The following is a 12,916-nucleotide window of genomic DNA, read 5'->3' on the forward strand; positions in this document are numbered from 1 at the left end:
CTTTATCCCGAGGAGCTAACAATTCCTAACCCCCATTAGAGGCCGAATCACATTAGTAAAATCAAGTATGACATAATCCAAGCCTGTAACATTCAAGTAAGCCTCTTCTTGAGGTTATCTTGAGATGATTTCGGGGCTTTTTAGTGTCCCCGCGGCCCGGTCCTCGACCAGGCCTCCACCCCCAGGAAGCAGCCCGTGACAGCTGACTAACACCCAGGAACCCGGGACCACAGGATCACAAGTCCCGTGTGCTGTCCGCTCGGTCGACCGGTTCCCTAAACAAAACTTCCGGTTCTCTACAAAATATCCCAGCACCTTCAGACCCCAGCCCAGAACACACAACAGATGGGGACCAAAAGAAAAAGGGCAGCTCAGCTACTCTTTCATCACCGGCCTGGACAGGGCACCAAAGGAAAAGGAAGTGACCTAGGTACACCATACAAAACACCACTCAATATAAAAGTATCCACTGGAGACCACAGCCCAGTTGCCAGAGTCCATAAGGGGCATTGTGCAGGTATACCTGGTTGATGGGGTTCTGGGAGTTCTTCTACTCCCCAAGCCCGGCCCGAGGCCAGGCTTGACTTGTGAGAGTTTGGTCCACTAGGCTGTTGCTTGGAGCGGCCCGCAGGCCCACATACCCACCACAGCCCGGTTGGTCTGGTACTCCTTGGAGGAATAAATCTAGTTTCCTCTTGAAGATGTCCACAGTTGTTCCGGCAATATTTCTTATGCTTGCTGGGAGGACGTTGAACAACCGCGGACCTCTGATGTTTATACAGTGTTCTCTGATTGTGCCTATGGCATCTCTGCTCTTCACTGGTTCTATTCTGCATTTTCTTCCATATTGTTCACTCCAGTACCTTGTTATTTTACTGTGTAGATTTGGTACTTTGCCCTCCAGTATCTTCCAGGTGTATATTATTTGATATCTCTCTCGTCTTCTTTCTAGTGAGTACATTTGGAGGGCTTTGAGACGATCCCAATAATTTAGGTGCTTTATTGCGTCTATGCATGCCGTATATGTTCTCTGTATTCCCTCTATTTCAGCAATCTCTCCTGCTCTGAAGGGGGAAGTGAGCACTGAGCAGTACTCAAGACGGGACAACACAAGTGACTTGAAGAGTACAACCATTGTGATGGGATCCCTGGATTTGAAAGTTCTTGTAATCCATCCTATCATTTTTCTGGCTGTCGCAATATTTGCTTGGTTATGCTCCTTAAACGTTAGGTCGTCAGACATTATTATTCCCAAATCCTTTACATGCTGTTTTCCTACTATGGGTACATTTGATTGTGTTTTGTACTCTGTATTATGTTTAAGGTCCTTATTTTTACCATACCTGAGTACCTGGAATTTATCACTCTTAAACATCATGTTATTTTCTGATGCCCAGTCGAAAACTTTATTAATATCAGCTTGAAGTTTTTCAGTGTCTTCAGCCGAGATAATTTTCATACTGATTTTTGTGTCATCTGCAAAGGATGATACGAAGCTGTGACTTGTATTTTTGTCTATATCTGATATGAGAATAAGGAAAAGCAGCGGTGCAAGGACTGTACCCTGAGGTACAGAGCTTTTAACTGCACTTGGACTAGATTTTATATGGTTGACCGTTACTCGCCGAGTCCTGTTTGACAGAAAACTGAGTATCCAGCGTCCTACTTTACCGGTTATTCCCATTGACTTCATTTTGTGTGCTATCATGCCATGGTCACATTTATCGAAAGCCTTTGCGAAGTCCGTGTATATCACATCATCGTTCTGTTTTTCTTCTAATGCCTCAGTGACTGTCGTAGTGCTCAAGTAGCCGTGAGAGGCACGATCTTCCCGGTCGAAATCCATGTTGGCCTGGGTTGTGAAGGCCATTGGTCTCCATGAAAATGGTGACCTGACTCCTAATCACTCTCTCAAATACTTTTATGATGTGCAATGTTAGTGCAACTGGTCTATAATTCTTTGCCAATGCTTTGCTCCCTCCCTTGTGTAGAGGGGCTATGTCTGCTACTTTAAGTGCATCTGGTATCTCCCCCGTGTCCAAGCTCTTCCTCCACACTATACTGAGTGCCTGTGCTACCGGCACTTTGCATTTCTTTATAAATATTGAATTCCATGAGTCTGGGCCTGGGGCCGAGTGCATGGGCATGTTTTCAATTTCTCTTTCAAAATTTAGTGCGCTCGTGTTGATATCAGTTTATTTACAGGGGTTTGAATATCCCGCATAAAGAAGTTGTCCGGATCTTCCACTTTCATGTTGTTTATTGGAGTGCTAAACATGTCCTCATACTGCTTTTTTAGGATTTCACTAATTTCTTTGTCATCCTCCGTGTATGAACCTTCACTTGTACGAATAGGTCCAATACTGGCAGTGGTTTTTGCTTTTGATTTCGCATATGTGAAGAAATATTTTGGATTTTTCTTTATTTCCTGAATTGCTTTCTGTTCTAACTGCCTTTCTTCAGTTTCATACGAGTGTTTCAATTTCCGCTCGATTTCTTCAATCTCCCTATTTAAATTATTCCTTCTTTGACGGGAAATTCGTGTCTGCATAAGCAGTTTCGTTATTTTTTTCCTGTGTTTATAGTGTCGTCTGCGTTCTCTTTCTACGTTGGATCTCTTTCTGGCTTTCCTCAAAGGAACATGTTTCAGACAGACTTGATATGCTTCCGAAGTCAGTTTTTCTATTCCTTCTGTAGGACTTGTATTACTTATAACAGTTTCCCATGGAATGTTTGTAAGTTCCCTGTTTATTATCTGTTTATAAGTTGAATTTACTGAATAGCCCCTCTCGCTTTATCAACGTTTTAGGTCTATTCTGAGTATTGATGGTCGTTTGCACTTCAATGAGCTTGTGATCTGAGTATGTGGTATCTGATATCGTAATGTCTCTGATAATGTCTTCATTGTTTGTAAAGACCAGATCTAAAATATTTTCATTTCTCGTTGGCTCTGATATCTGCTGATTGAGTGAAAATTTGTCACAGAATCTAAGTAGTTCTCTAATCTGTGGTTGGTTAGGTCCCGATAGATTTCCTGGTATAATATTATTGTTTGCTATTTTCCACCTGAGACTAGGCAAGTTGAAGTCACCTAGGAAGATAATATCAGGTATCGGGTTCTCCAAATTATCAAGGCTATTCTCTATTTTGTTTATCTGTTCTGTGAATTCCTCAGCCGTTGCATCTGGTGGTTTGTATATTAGAATAATCACTAAATTTATTTTCTCTATTTTTAATCCCAGTACCTCTACCACCTCATTTGTAACGTTTAGGAGCTCCGAGCATACAAGGTCTTCCCTAATATACAGACCCACTCCTCCATGTGACCTAATTTTCCTATCACACCTGTATAGGTTATATCCTGGAATCCAGATCTCACTGTCCAACAATTCCCCTGCATGGGTTTCTGTGAAAGCTCCAAATACTGCATTTGACTCCGTGAGGAGGCCATTTATTAACTGTGCTTTGTTGTTTGTTCTTGTTTTCAGTCCTTGTATGTTGGCAAAGATGAATGAGATTACTCTATTAGTGATAGTTTGAATGGGAGACTTTTTCGGCAAGCCCATTATGCGTGGATAGTTAGGTGAACAATCCTGGACCATCAGGTAAAGAACATAACCCCCCCCCCCCTGCACATCATAGAGAATGGCCAGAATAAATAGCAGAGGCGACATGTCCACCTGGCTCAACACTTATGAACAACAATACCTAGGTTACTTGTATAAAGGAGGAAATGTATATGTTTATCTCTCAGAATGTTTGGTAATATGTTTATTGTTTGTGATGTGTGTATATGTATGTATTAACACGATGTACTGAACGGGGTGAGAATAGCTTGAGCTACCTCATCCCTTTGTGTGTATTTAACCTCAATAAACTTATTTCAATTTCAATTTCAATACCTAGGAGGCACCATGAAGGAGTAAACAAGAGTCTGTAAATCACAAGGTTGTTGATTCACCAACTCTTCGAAACTTCAAACATGTCAGAAGGATGCCCCACTAAAATGTAACAAACCCAAACCTCACAGCTTCCAGCAAAGGTCATTGACCAAGACCATATGCAGGGCAGTAATGTTCCAGTCTGACCCAGAAATCCAGCCGCAAAACGAGAAAGACCTACAAACAGCGAAAGGACTCCCATCCTCAAAAGGCAGAATAATGGAAGAAGCAGGAGTATCCATCAGAGGCACGAGAACTCAACACACCTGAGACAGCACACAGCAGTTTCAAACACAAAGACTGGTGGGAGAAGGGTGAGAGAGATGCCACACCACACTCACCAGCCAGTTACAATGCAACCTTCTGGAAAACAGGAGCAAAGACAACAAAACAGCCACATATGAAAGATTGCATTAAATTCACTGTGCATACCACATAATAGGGCAATATTAAACACATAAGCTTAAGTTTAAAATTAGATGAACTCCATCCCCCAGGCCCCACAAAGGGGCCAATGCCTATGCATAACCTGGTGGTATGACACCTTGAGGCAGTGGCGGCCTGTAGATGAGGAAGCCGAAATCCCCTACAGGAAATAACCCTAGAGGCGCCTGGGCAATGCAAGCCACTAACCAGTTAAGCAAACCCTGGCCACATGCAGCTGAAGCAAACTAATAATAAGAGAACATGAAACATATGGCACAGAACTACAAGTGAAGCAACTTTTCAGAAGAATAAGCAATGGGCCCACATGGAACCTGGAATGGTCACACCACTTATCTGAAAGCTGAAGGCACTGCAGAGAAGTGTGTAACCAAATGGATCCCCGACATGGAAATGAGCTGGTAGGCTGCTTAGAGCCCATAGTTTTTGGGGCCACCATCTGATAACGAATGAGGGTTCTATGTTGCAATTAAGCAGTGATAAGGGGTTTATAAGGTTAAAGAAAGAATTCTCTTTTTTTTTTTTTTTTTTTTTTTTTAGTAGTTGCTTGCTTTAGAGGGTCTTCCTTTCTGTTGGTACTGAAGTGAACCTCTATACACTTCCCTGGCTGACTTTAGCTTCTTCCATGGGGGCCATCTTGTAGCACTGAGGAGCTACAGAGGGGCTTCCTACAAAATTCACTCGTGATGTGGATAGAACAAAAAGGAGCAATGGCCCTGCACAGAACAAAAATATAAAAGGACAGCAAACACAATACCAGACAAATAAGTGAGATGGCAGCCACTAAATGGCCTGCCATCTGGTGGCCGCCTAGGAAGTTAGGGTTAGAGTTGTCCACCTGCAGCAAACTACCAGTTGAGATGTTTTTTATGTTTAATTTCTTTCTTTCAAGCAGTTGTTTACTTTGCTTTGTCTGATTCTCTGGTCGGTTTTCCTAAGCTTTGGGTAGATAGCTCTCCGATCAGCAGGGTCCCCTTACTGTATAGAGAACTAGATTCTGGTCCTGGCTCCCAGTAAGTCATTGTGGGTCTTCAAGGCCTAGCATTGTTACGGCAGTAAGTACTGGAGAGCTACTGAAGCATGCCTTCCCAAAAATATTAATTTGTTAAGGATTTTCACATTAGATACAATAGATACCACAGGATATAACTTCAAATTGAGCCATTTAGAGATAAATTTAAGCTCATGCTGTGTGATATGGCAACCTATCTTATAACAAGGATAAAATATCTGAAATCCTTGCCCTGTATCCATATTTTGCTTCCAGTAGATAAAGACACATGAGATTAAGAAACAAGTAGTGTATTGTGAAGACTAATAATAAACAGCAGCTCCCCAATAACTGTAATATCTCAATTGCTCAAACAATTCTGTGTTAGCAATAAGACCTACCATCAATGTATAATTACTTACTGTAAATATATAGCTTTTGAAATAGAACATTCTCTGTAACTATAAGGTGTGATATTGTTATTATAAGGTGTGAAGGACAAATGGAATTGTTTATGTAATAATCTAAGATGAGCTCTGATAAAGACCTTTTGTGCCCTCTGTAATGCTTTTTCCGCTACCCTCACAGGATGAGTATGGGGTGCACAATAAACTAGCCGCCTCCAGCAGCAACAATCAAAATATCAACGACATTGCTTTTTTTTTAATGGGGAGGGGGAGAGAGAGGGGGCAGGGATTTAGGTCTCAAGCCAGGAACTGGAACATGTTTGGTTATTTAGTAATGTGCTTTCCTTAGAACAATTCCATCTTGATGAGGATTAGAAAAAAAAGAGTCCTCTTACATGTACAGTTTAAGTGCTTGTCTCACCACTAAACCACAGTCTACCAATTCTGCCACTGTTCTCTATTTCTATATTTAGTAAAGCAGAGAAAAACTATCGTTTCACAAACTCGCCTTGCAAAAATCTATTTCCTTATTTTTAAGCCACTTTCTGTAATTTATATATTCATTTTCAATGTGATTATATAATTTATATATATCACAAAATTTATAAAGGAAATAATCATCTTACTTGTCACTATATTTAATATTTTTTATAACACATTCAGTAAGCAATTTAAATACTGTATTAACAAGAAACATTTGCATATACAGTATTATGAACTAGTATGATTTTAACACCACGAAACTAAGTTTCTGGCATCCCATAACATTCTAAGATTTACAGGACCCACACTGGCTTTTAATATTAGTAAATAATATAAAGAGAAAAAAGAGACTTACCTCTTTCTCTTGTGAGTTAACAGCTGCATACCACTGTTCACATTCCTGACAATTCCAGCCCTTCAACTGCTTGCGGGCCGCCTTCTTCCGGACCACTTCGCCACGGTGGGCAAAATCGGGCTCCTTTGTAATTGGAAGGACGTCAAAGCTGAATGGATAATAAAGCAGCTTTGAAATTGAATGAAAAAAAATCACAATTGAATTTAATGAAATGTTCCATTCCATTCACTCAAAAAAGGAATTATTGGCAAAGTAGGGAAATTTATCTTTAATTTCCTAGCAATCAGAACCTAATAATAGTTAAATTAATACTATTAGTTTAATGCTTAAACTAATAGTATTAATTTGATCCCAAAGGAAGAAAGAGCTGAACAAGAAGAATGTGTCCCAAACGAATGGAATTGCAATGGGTTTGATTATAATAAAGATTCAAAGTAATATTCCTTTGCATTCTTCCCCAAGGTTAACACTAAAGATATTTTTTAAGCTTAGCATGTGGTGCTATGCTGTGTTAGGAGTTCATTGCCACACCCACCAGAACTGTAGTGGTTCATTGTGATGCATACAAATGTAGACAGTTTATATATATATATATATATATATATATATATATATATATATATATATATATATATATATATATATATATATATATATTTATATATATATATTTATATATATATATTTATATATATATATTAGTATATTTTGGTAGCAGTCTTTCTTGTAAACATATGTTGTTAAATATGACCGAAAAAGTAAGATTAATAATTCTAACACGAATTTTCTCAATATTTCTTATGTTTCTTTTTACTGTCGATGGTAATTGAAAAATCAATTCTCCAAAATTCATTTTATTTCTAGTCTGACGCGACGCTTGAACGCGTTTCGTAATAACTTGTTACATTTTCAAAGACTTTATATTACACACACACAACTGTAACCTGAAAACACTAAACAGAGTTTTACTTAATTCTAACATTGAACAGCTTGTCTTATATACTCACATTTGGGCGAGGTTATATGTTGCAACAGTTTTGGATGAGGTGAACAAACTTTTGACCAACACAAGACAGAACACAGTGCAATGGGTATAAATGAGATAAATGAGAGGGAAGAATGGAAGTAACTGCAAAGGGCCTATTAGCCCATACTTCCTCTTGATGCTTCTATATTGGTATGGAGTGGAAATCCTTCCTTCTGAAGGAATTCTCCTTCTGAACTCCTTCTGAAGATGTATTAATATACGAAAGTACTTAAGGAAATTCCTGTTTCCATTTTACTCCATGGTCTGACACTCACATTTTTAATCACGTGTTTATTTTCGTGATACACACACACACACATTATAATTAATTAATTAATTAAATATATATATATATATATATGTCGTACCTAGTAGCCAGAACGCACTTCTCAGCCTACTATGCAAGGCCCGATTTGCCTAATAAGCCAAGTTTTCATGAATTAATGTTTTTTCGACTACCTAACCTACCTAACCTAACCTAGCCTGACTTTTTCGGCTACCTAACCTAACCTAACCTATAAAGATAGGTTAGGTTAGGTTAGGTAGGGTTGGTTAGGTTCGGTCATATATCTACGTTAATTTTAACTCCAATAAAAAAAAACTGACTCATACATAATGAAATGGTAAGCTTTATCATTTCATGAGAAAAAAATTAGAGAAAATATATTAATTTAGGAAAATTTAGCTTATTAGGCAAATCGGGCCTTGCATAGTAGGCTGAGAAGTGCGTTCTGGCTACTAGGTACGACATACAGTGGTACCTCGGAATGCGATTGTCCCTGTATGCGAGGTTTTCGGAAGGCGAGGTGTATTTACTCCAAAAATTTGTCTCAGAAGGCGAGGGTTACTTCGGGAGGCGAGTTTGGACGCGAGTTTGTTGATACGCGTACAGCCGACCTAGCGCGTTCGTCGCCCCTCCGCCCCTCAGTTTATTATTGTCTCGCGCTCAGTGACTACCCCCACATCAATTCTTCTCGCGGATTTTCAGTGTTTTGTTGGATTTTTGGTCATTTGTCTTTACAATTTGTTATTATATATCTCACCATGGGTCCCAAGAAAGCCAGTGGTAAGGATAAAGGCCAGAAAGCTCATGTGAGGATGACAATAGAGGAGAAACAAGAGATCATTCGGAAGCATGAGAACGGTACACGTGTTGTTGAACTTTGTAGGCAGTACAACAAAGCCACATCAACAATATGCACTATACTTAAGAAGAAAAATAAGATTATGGGTGCTAAAGTGGCAAAAGGAGTAAGAACATTAACGGCACAAAGACCACAAATACTTGAAGAAGTGGAAAAGTTGTTATTAATTTGGATACACGACAAGGAGTTGAGGGGTGATAGTGTTTCGGAGGCCATTATTTGTGAGAAAGCCAGGGTGTTGCACGAAGACCTTCTAAAGAATACCCCTGCAACGAGTGATGCAGATAAGAAAGAGTTTAAGGCAAGCAGGGGCTGGTTTGAAAAATTTAGAAAGAGAAGTGGTATCCATAGTGTTACAAGGCATGGGGTTATGTGATGTGATTATGGAAGGGGACTCCCCTTCCAAACAGTAACTCCTCTCCTCCTCCCCCCTCCTCACCATCTTCCATACGCCTACAGCACTCGACAGCAAGGTAAGTAATAACTGGAACACAGTTTTGTAGGTTCATTTAGATGAATTAGGTAAATTAGGTATAAAAATTTAGTTTGATGTGGGGTTTTTGGGGTAGTCAGGAACGGATTAATTCATTCCCCTTTATTTCTTATGGGGAAATTAACTTCGGAATGCGAGTTTTCGGAAGGCGAGGCGTCTCCAGGAACGGATTAAACTCTTATTCTGAGGTATGCCTGTATATATATATATATATATATATATATATATATATATATATATATATATATATATATATATATATATATATATTGTGACGATAATCTCTTTCAAGAGAGATTGAGCCTGCTCTTCCCTACAAAATTTACGTCATCCAAGTACAAGATACTATATTGAAGATACATCCACCAGTACTGTATCGCCAAACATTTTGCCCAGGAAGCAAAGCGTACCTTGCACCACCAGACACACCGGCTCCCGCCCGCCGTCAAACCAGCAAACTACTCATTCTCCGCCTGCCTGTTCCTGATTGGCTGGTGTGTCGCCGCACCTGCACTCACGCCACTACCTGAGTCGACGTGTGGGCCAGCACACGCCGTACTCCTCAGAATATCTCTGTGCTCTTTGGAGTTGACATCTCTCTATAGTAGACAAAGCTCTGGCTGTCGTGTACTAAGGGAGGTGGCAGCTTGAAGCCAGTATTCTCAGCACCAGATTTGATTTATATCATTACTATTACTTGCACTTTATTTTGTCTTAGAGTAAATTTACTGCCATTAATTATTCATGTTTTGTTTGTTGACTTGTTTTGAATTTTACGTAAGCCAAGAGATTGTCTTTATTCATATCTTGTTTTCTAGAGTAATTAAAATTTCATTGTTTATACTTTGTGTTTTGTGTGTCTTCCCATTACCTTACCACAGACAAACGGGCAAACGATCTTCTTTTTTTTTTCTCTGTAAATGTGACGAGGCCTTGCCCCCAGCTATTGAAACGGCCGAACATCAGCACTCCAACACTTTACCGTCACAATATTATTATATATATATATATATATATATATATATATATACAGGCATACCTCAGAATACGAGTTTAATCTGTTCCTGGAGACGCCTCGCCTTCCGAAAACTCGCATTCCGAAGTTAATTTCCCCATAAGAAATAAAGGGAAATGAATTAATCCGTTCCTGACTACCCCAAAAACCCCACATCAAACTAAATTTTTATACCTAATTCATCTAAATAAACCTACAAAACTGTGTTCCAGTTATTACTTACCTTGCTGTCGAGTGCTGTAGGCGTATGGAAGATGGTGAGGAGGGGGGAGGAAGAGAGGAGTTACTGTTTGGAAGGGGAGTCCCCTTCCATAATCACATCACATAACCCCATGCCTTGTAACACTATGGATACCACTTCTCTTTCTAAATTTTTCAAACCAGCCCCTGCTTGCCTTAAACTCTTTCTTCTCTGCATCACTCGTTGCAGGGGTATTCTTTAGAAGGTCTTCGTGCAACACCCTGGCTTTCTCACAAATAATGGCCTCCGAAACACTATCACCCCTCAACTCCTTGTCGTGTATCCAAATTAATAACAACTTTTCCACTTCTTCAAGTATTTGTGGTCTTTGTGCCGTTAATGTTCTTACTCCTTTTGCCACTTACCACCCATAATCTTATTTTTTTTCTTAAGTATAGTGCATATTGTTGATGTGGCTTTGTTGTACTGCCTACAAAGTTCAACAACACGTGTACCGTTCTCATGCTTCCGAATGATCTCTTGTTTCTCCTCTATTGTCATCCTCACATGAGCTTTCTGGCCTTTATCCTTACCACTGGCTTTCTTGGGACCCATGGTGAGATATATAATAACAAATTGTATAGACAAATCACCAAAAATCCAACAAAACACTGAAAATCCGCGAGAAGAATTGATGTGGGGGTAGTCACTGAGCGCGAGACAATGGTAAACTGAGGGGCGGAGGGGCGACGATCGCCGAACCACCACGCGCTAGGTCGGCCTGTACGCGTATCAACAAACTCGCGTCCCGAAGTAACCCTCGCCTTCTGAGACAAATTTTTTTTAGTAAATACTGCTCGCCTTCCGAAAACCTCGCATACAGGGACAATCGCATTCCGAGGTACCACTGTATATATGTATGTATGTATGTGTGTGTGTATATATATATATATATATATATATATATATATATATATATATATATATATATATATATATATATATATATATATATATATACACAGTATATATATATATATACAGTATATATATATATATGACTATAGGTCATATATATATCTATATATGACCATTCAGGCTTGTTCATATCTATATATCTATCTATCTAAATATAGATAGTTGTTCTTCCCCATATTGGGTGCATTTGGAGGTTCCGGAGTCTTCCTGGTTGGCGGACTGCCCTTTCTTTTCATTGGGAGCGTGGCATGGATTCTGTCGGACCCATACGCTTGAGTGGCGAGAAACGTCTATCGTTCTGCAGGTTTACCTAGGGGGGGGGGGGCAAATTTGAGCACCTTAATGTGTGCTTGCTCACCCTATGCCTTCTCTGGATGTTGGCCTCATGCAGCTTCACTTGCAGGTTCCTACCCTTTTGGCGTCCTTGATTGCAGAGGATTTGCACGCCCGTGGGCATTTGACTGTAGTCTTGTACTTCTTTTCCCTTCTCGAGCTGTCTTCGGCCTGGCTTGAGGAGAATGTGGAGGCATTGAGTGTCAGGCCTTCGTCTGGTGTGTTGGCTTCGGCAGCAAGGGCGTTGGCTGCGCTGTTGAAGCTGTTTGTGGCTATCCTGAAGGAGGTGTCTGTTTTTTTGCTTCTCGCCTCCCCCTAGTGCTCGCTCTCTCTTTGAGAGAGCAAGCCATACTTAGGCCCTGGCTCTTAGGTTTTCGTCGTCGTTTTGTCCATTGCTGTTTGTGGGGTCTACTGTCGCACAGTTTCTGCAGGCGGCTTTGTCTAGTTGTTGTCCTATGTTGGACTTGTTGGTTCTCCGGGGTGGACGTTCTCGACCTTCTTCGCAGGGTCGTGCCAGGGTTCGGGGTTCCTCTGGTCGGAGTGGGCCATTGGTGCCAGTTTCTGAGCTGGCGCTTCCTTCGGAGCCGGCATTGTCTGGTCGGCGCGGTGATCGCTTTGTTTGTCGGCCAGCTTCTCTTAAGGGGTGTCGGCCATTTTGTGGTTCCCCCCGTTGATGGGGCCACGGGGGGAAAGCTCGCACTGTTTGCTCACACTTGGTCCCACGATTCGTGGGCATTTCGGGTCATGTCATCCGGCCTGAGGTGGTGCTGGGGATTCCTCCTCCTCCTCCTCTGGTAGGTTCGAGGCTGGCGGGGCAGGCTTTTTCCCCTGGGCTTCATCAGGACATCTCGGAGTAGGCCACTAGGGTGTGGTCGAAATGGTCCCTGTCCCTCAGGTGGGTTTCCCGCCTGTTTCCAGTGCCGAAATGGGACTGTGCTGATCTGAGGGTCACTCTGACTTGTCCCGTCTGAACCCATGGATTCCTTGTCCCTCCTTTCAGATGACCACTATGTCTCAGGTCCGGTTTCTTTTGGAGCCGGGTGCCTGGATGGTGTCCCTGGACATCAAAGACACATATTGGCATGTTCCTATTCATCAGGGGATGAGTAGGATATTCATCAGG

At 40.9% G+C, this 12,916-nt stretch overlaps 1 protein-coding gene across 2 annotated transcripts in view; it reads right to left on the reverse strand.

Moving 5' to 3' along the window:
• LOC123758850 (calponin homology domain-containing protein DDB_G0272472) overlaps positions 1-12,916 on the reverse strand; it is a 28,050-nt gene that overhangs the window by 2,799 nt on the left and 12,335 nt on the right. For both annotated transcript variants that reach the window (XM_045743589.2, XM_045743590.2), the window contains exon 6: positions 6,622-6,769. In XM_045743589.2, the coding sequence (XP_045599545.2) occupies positions 6,622-6,769 (148 nt within the window). The remainder of the gene's footprint in view (positions 1-6,621; positions 6,770-12,916) is intronic.

Source organism: Procambarus clarkii, chromosome 31, assembly GCF_040958095.1.
Source record: "Procambarus clarkii isolate CNS0578487 chromosome 31, FALCON_Pclarkii_2.0, whole genome shotgun sequence".
Taxonomy (NCBI): Eukaryota; Metazoa; Arthropoda; class Malacostraca; order Decapoda; family Cambaridae; genus Procambarus; species Procambarus clarkii.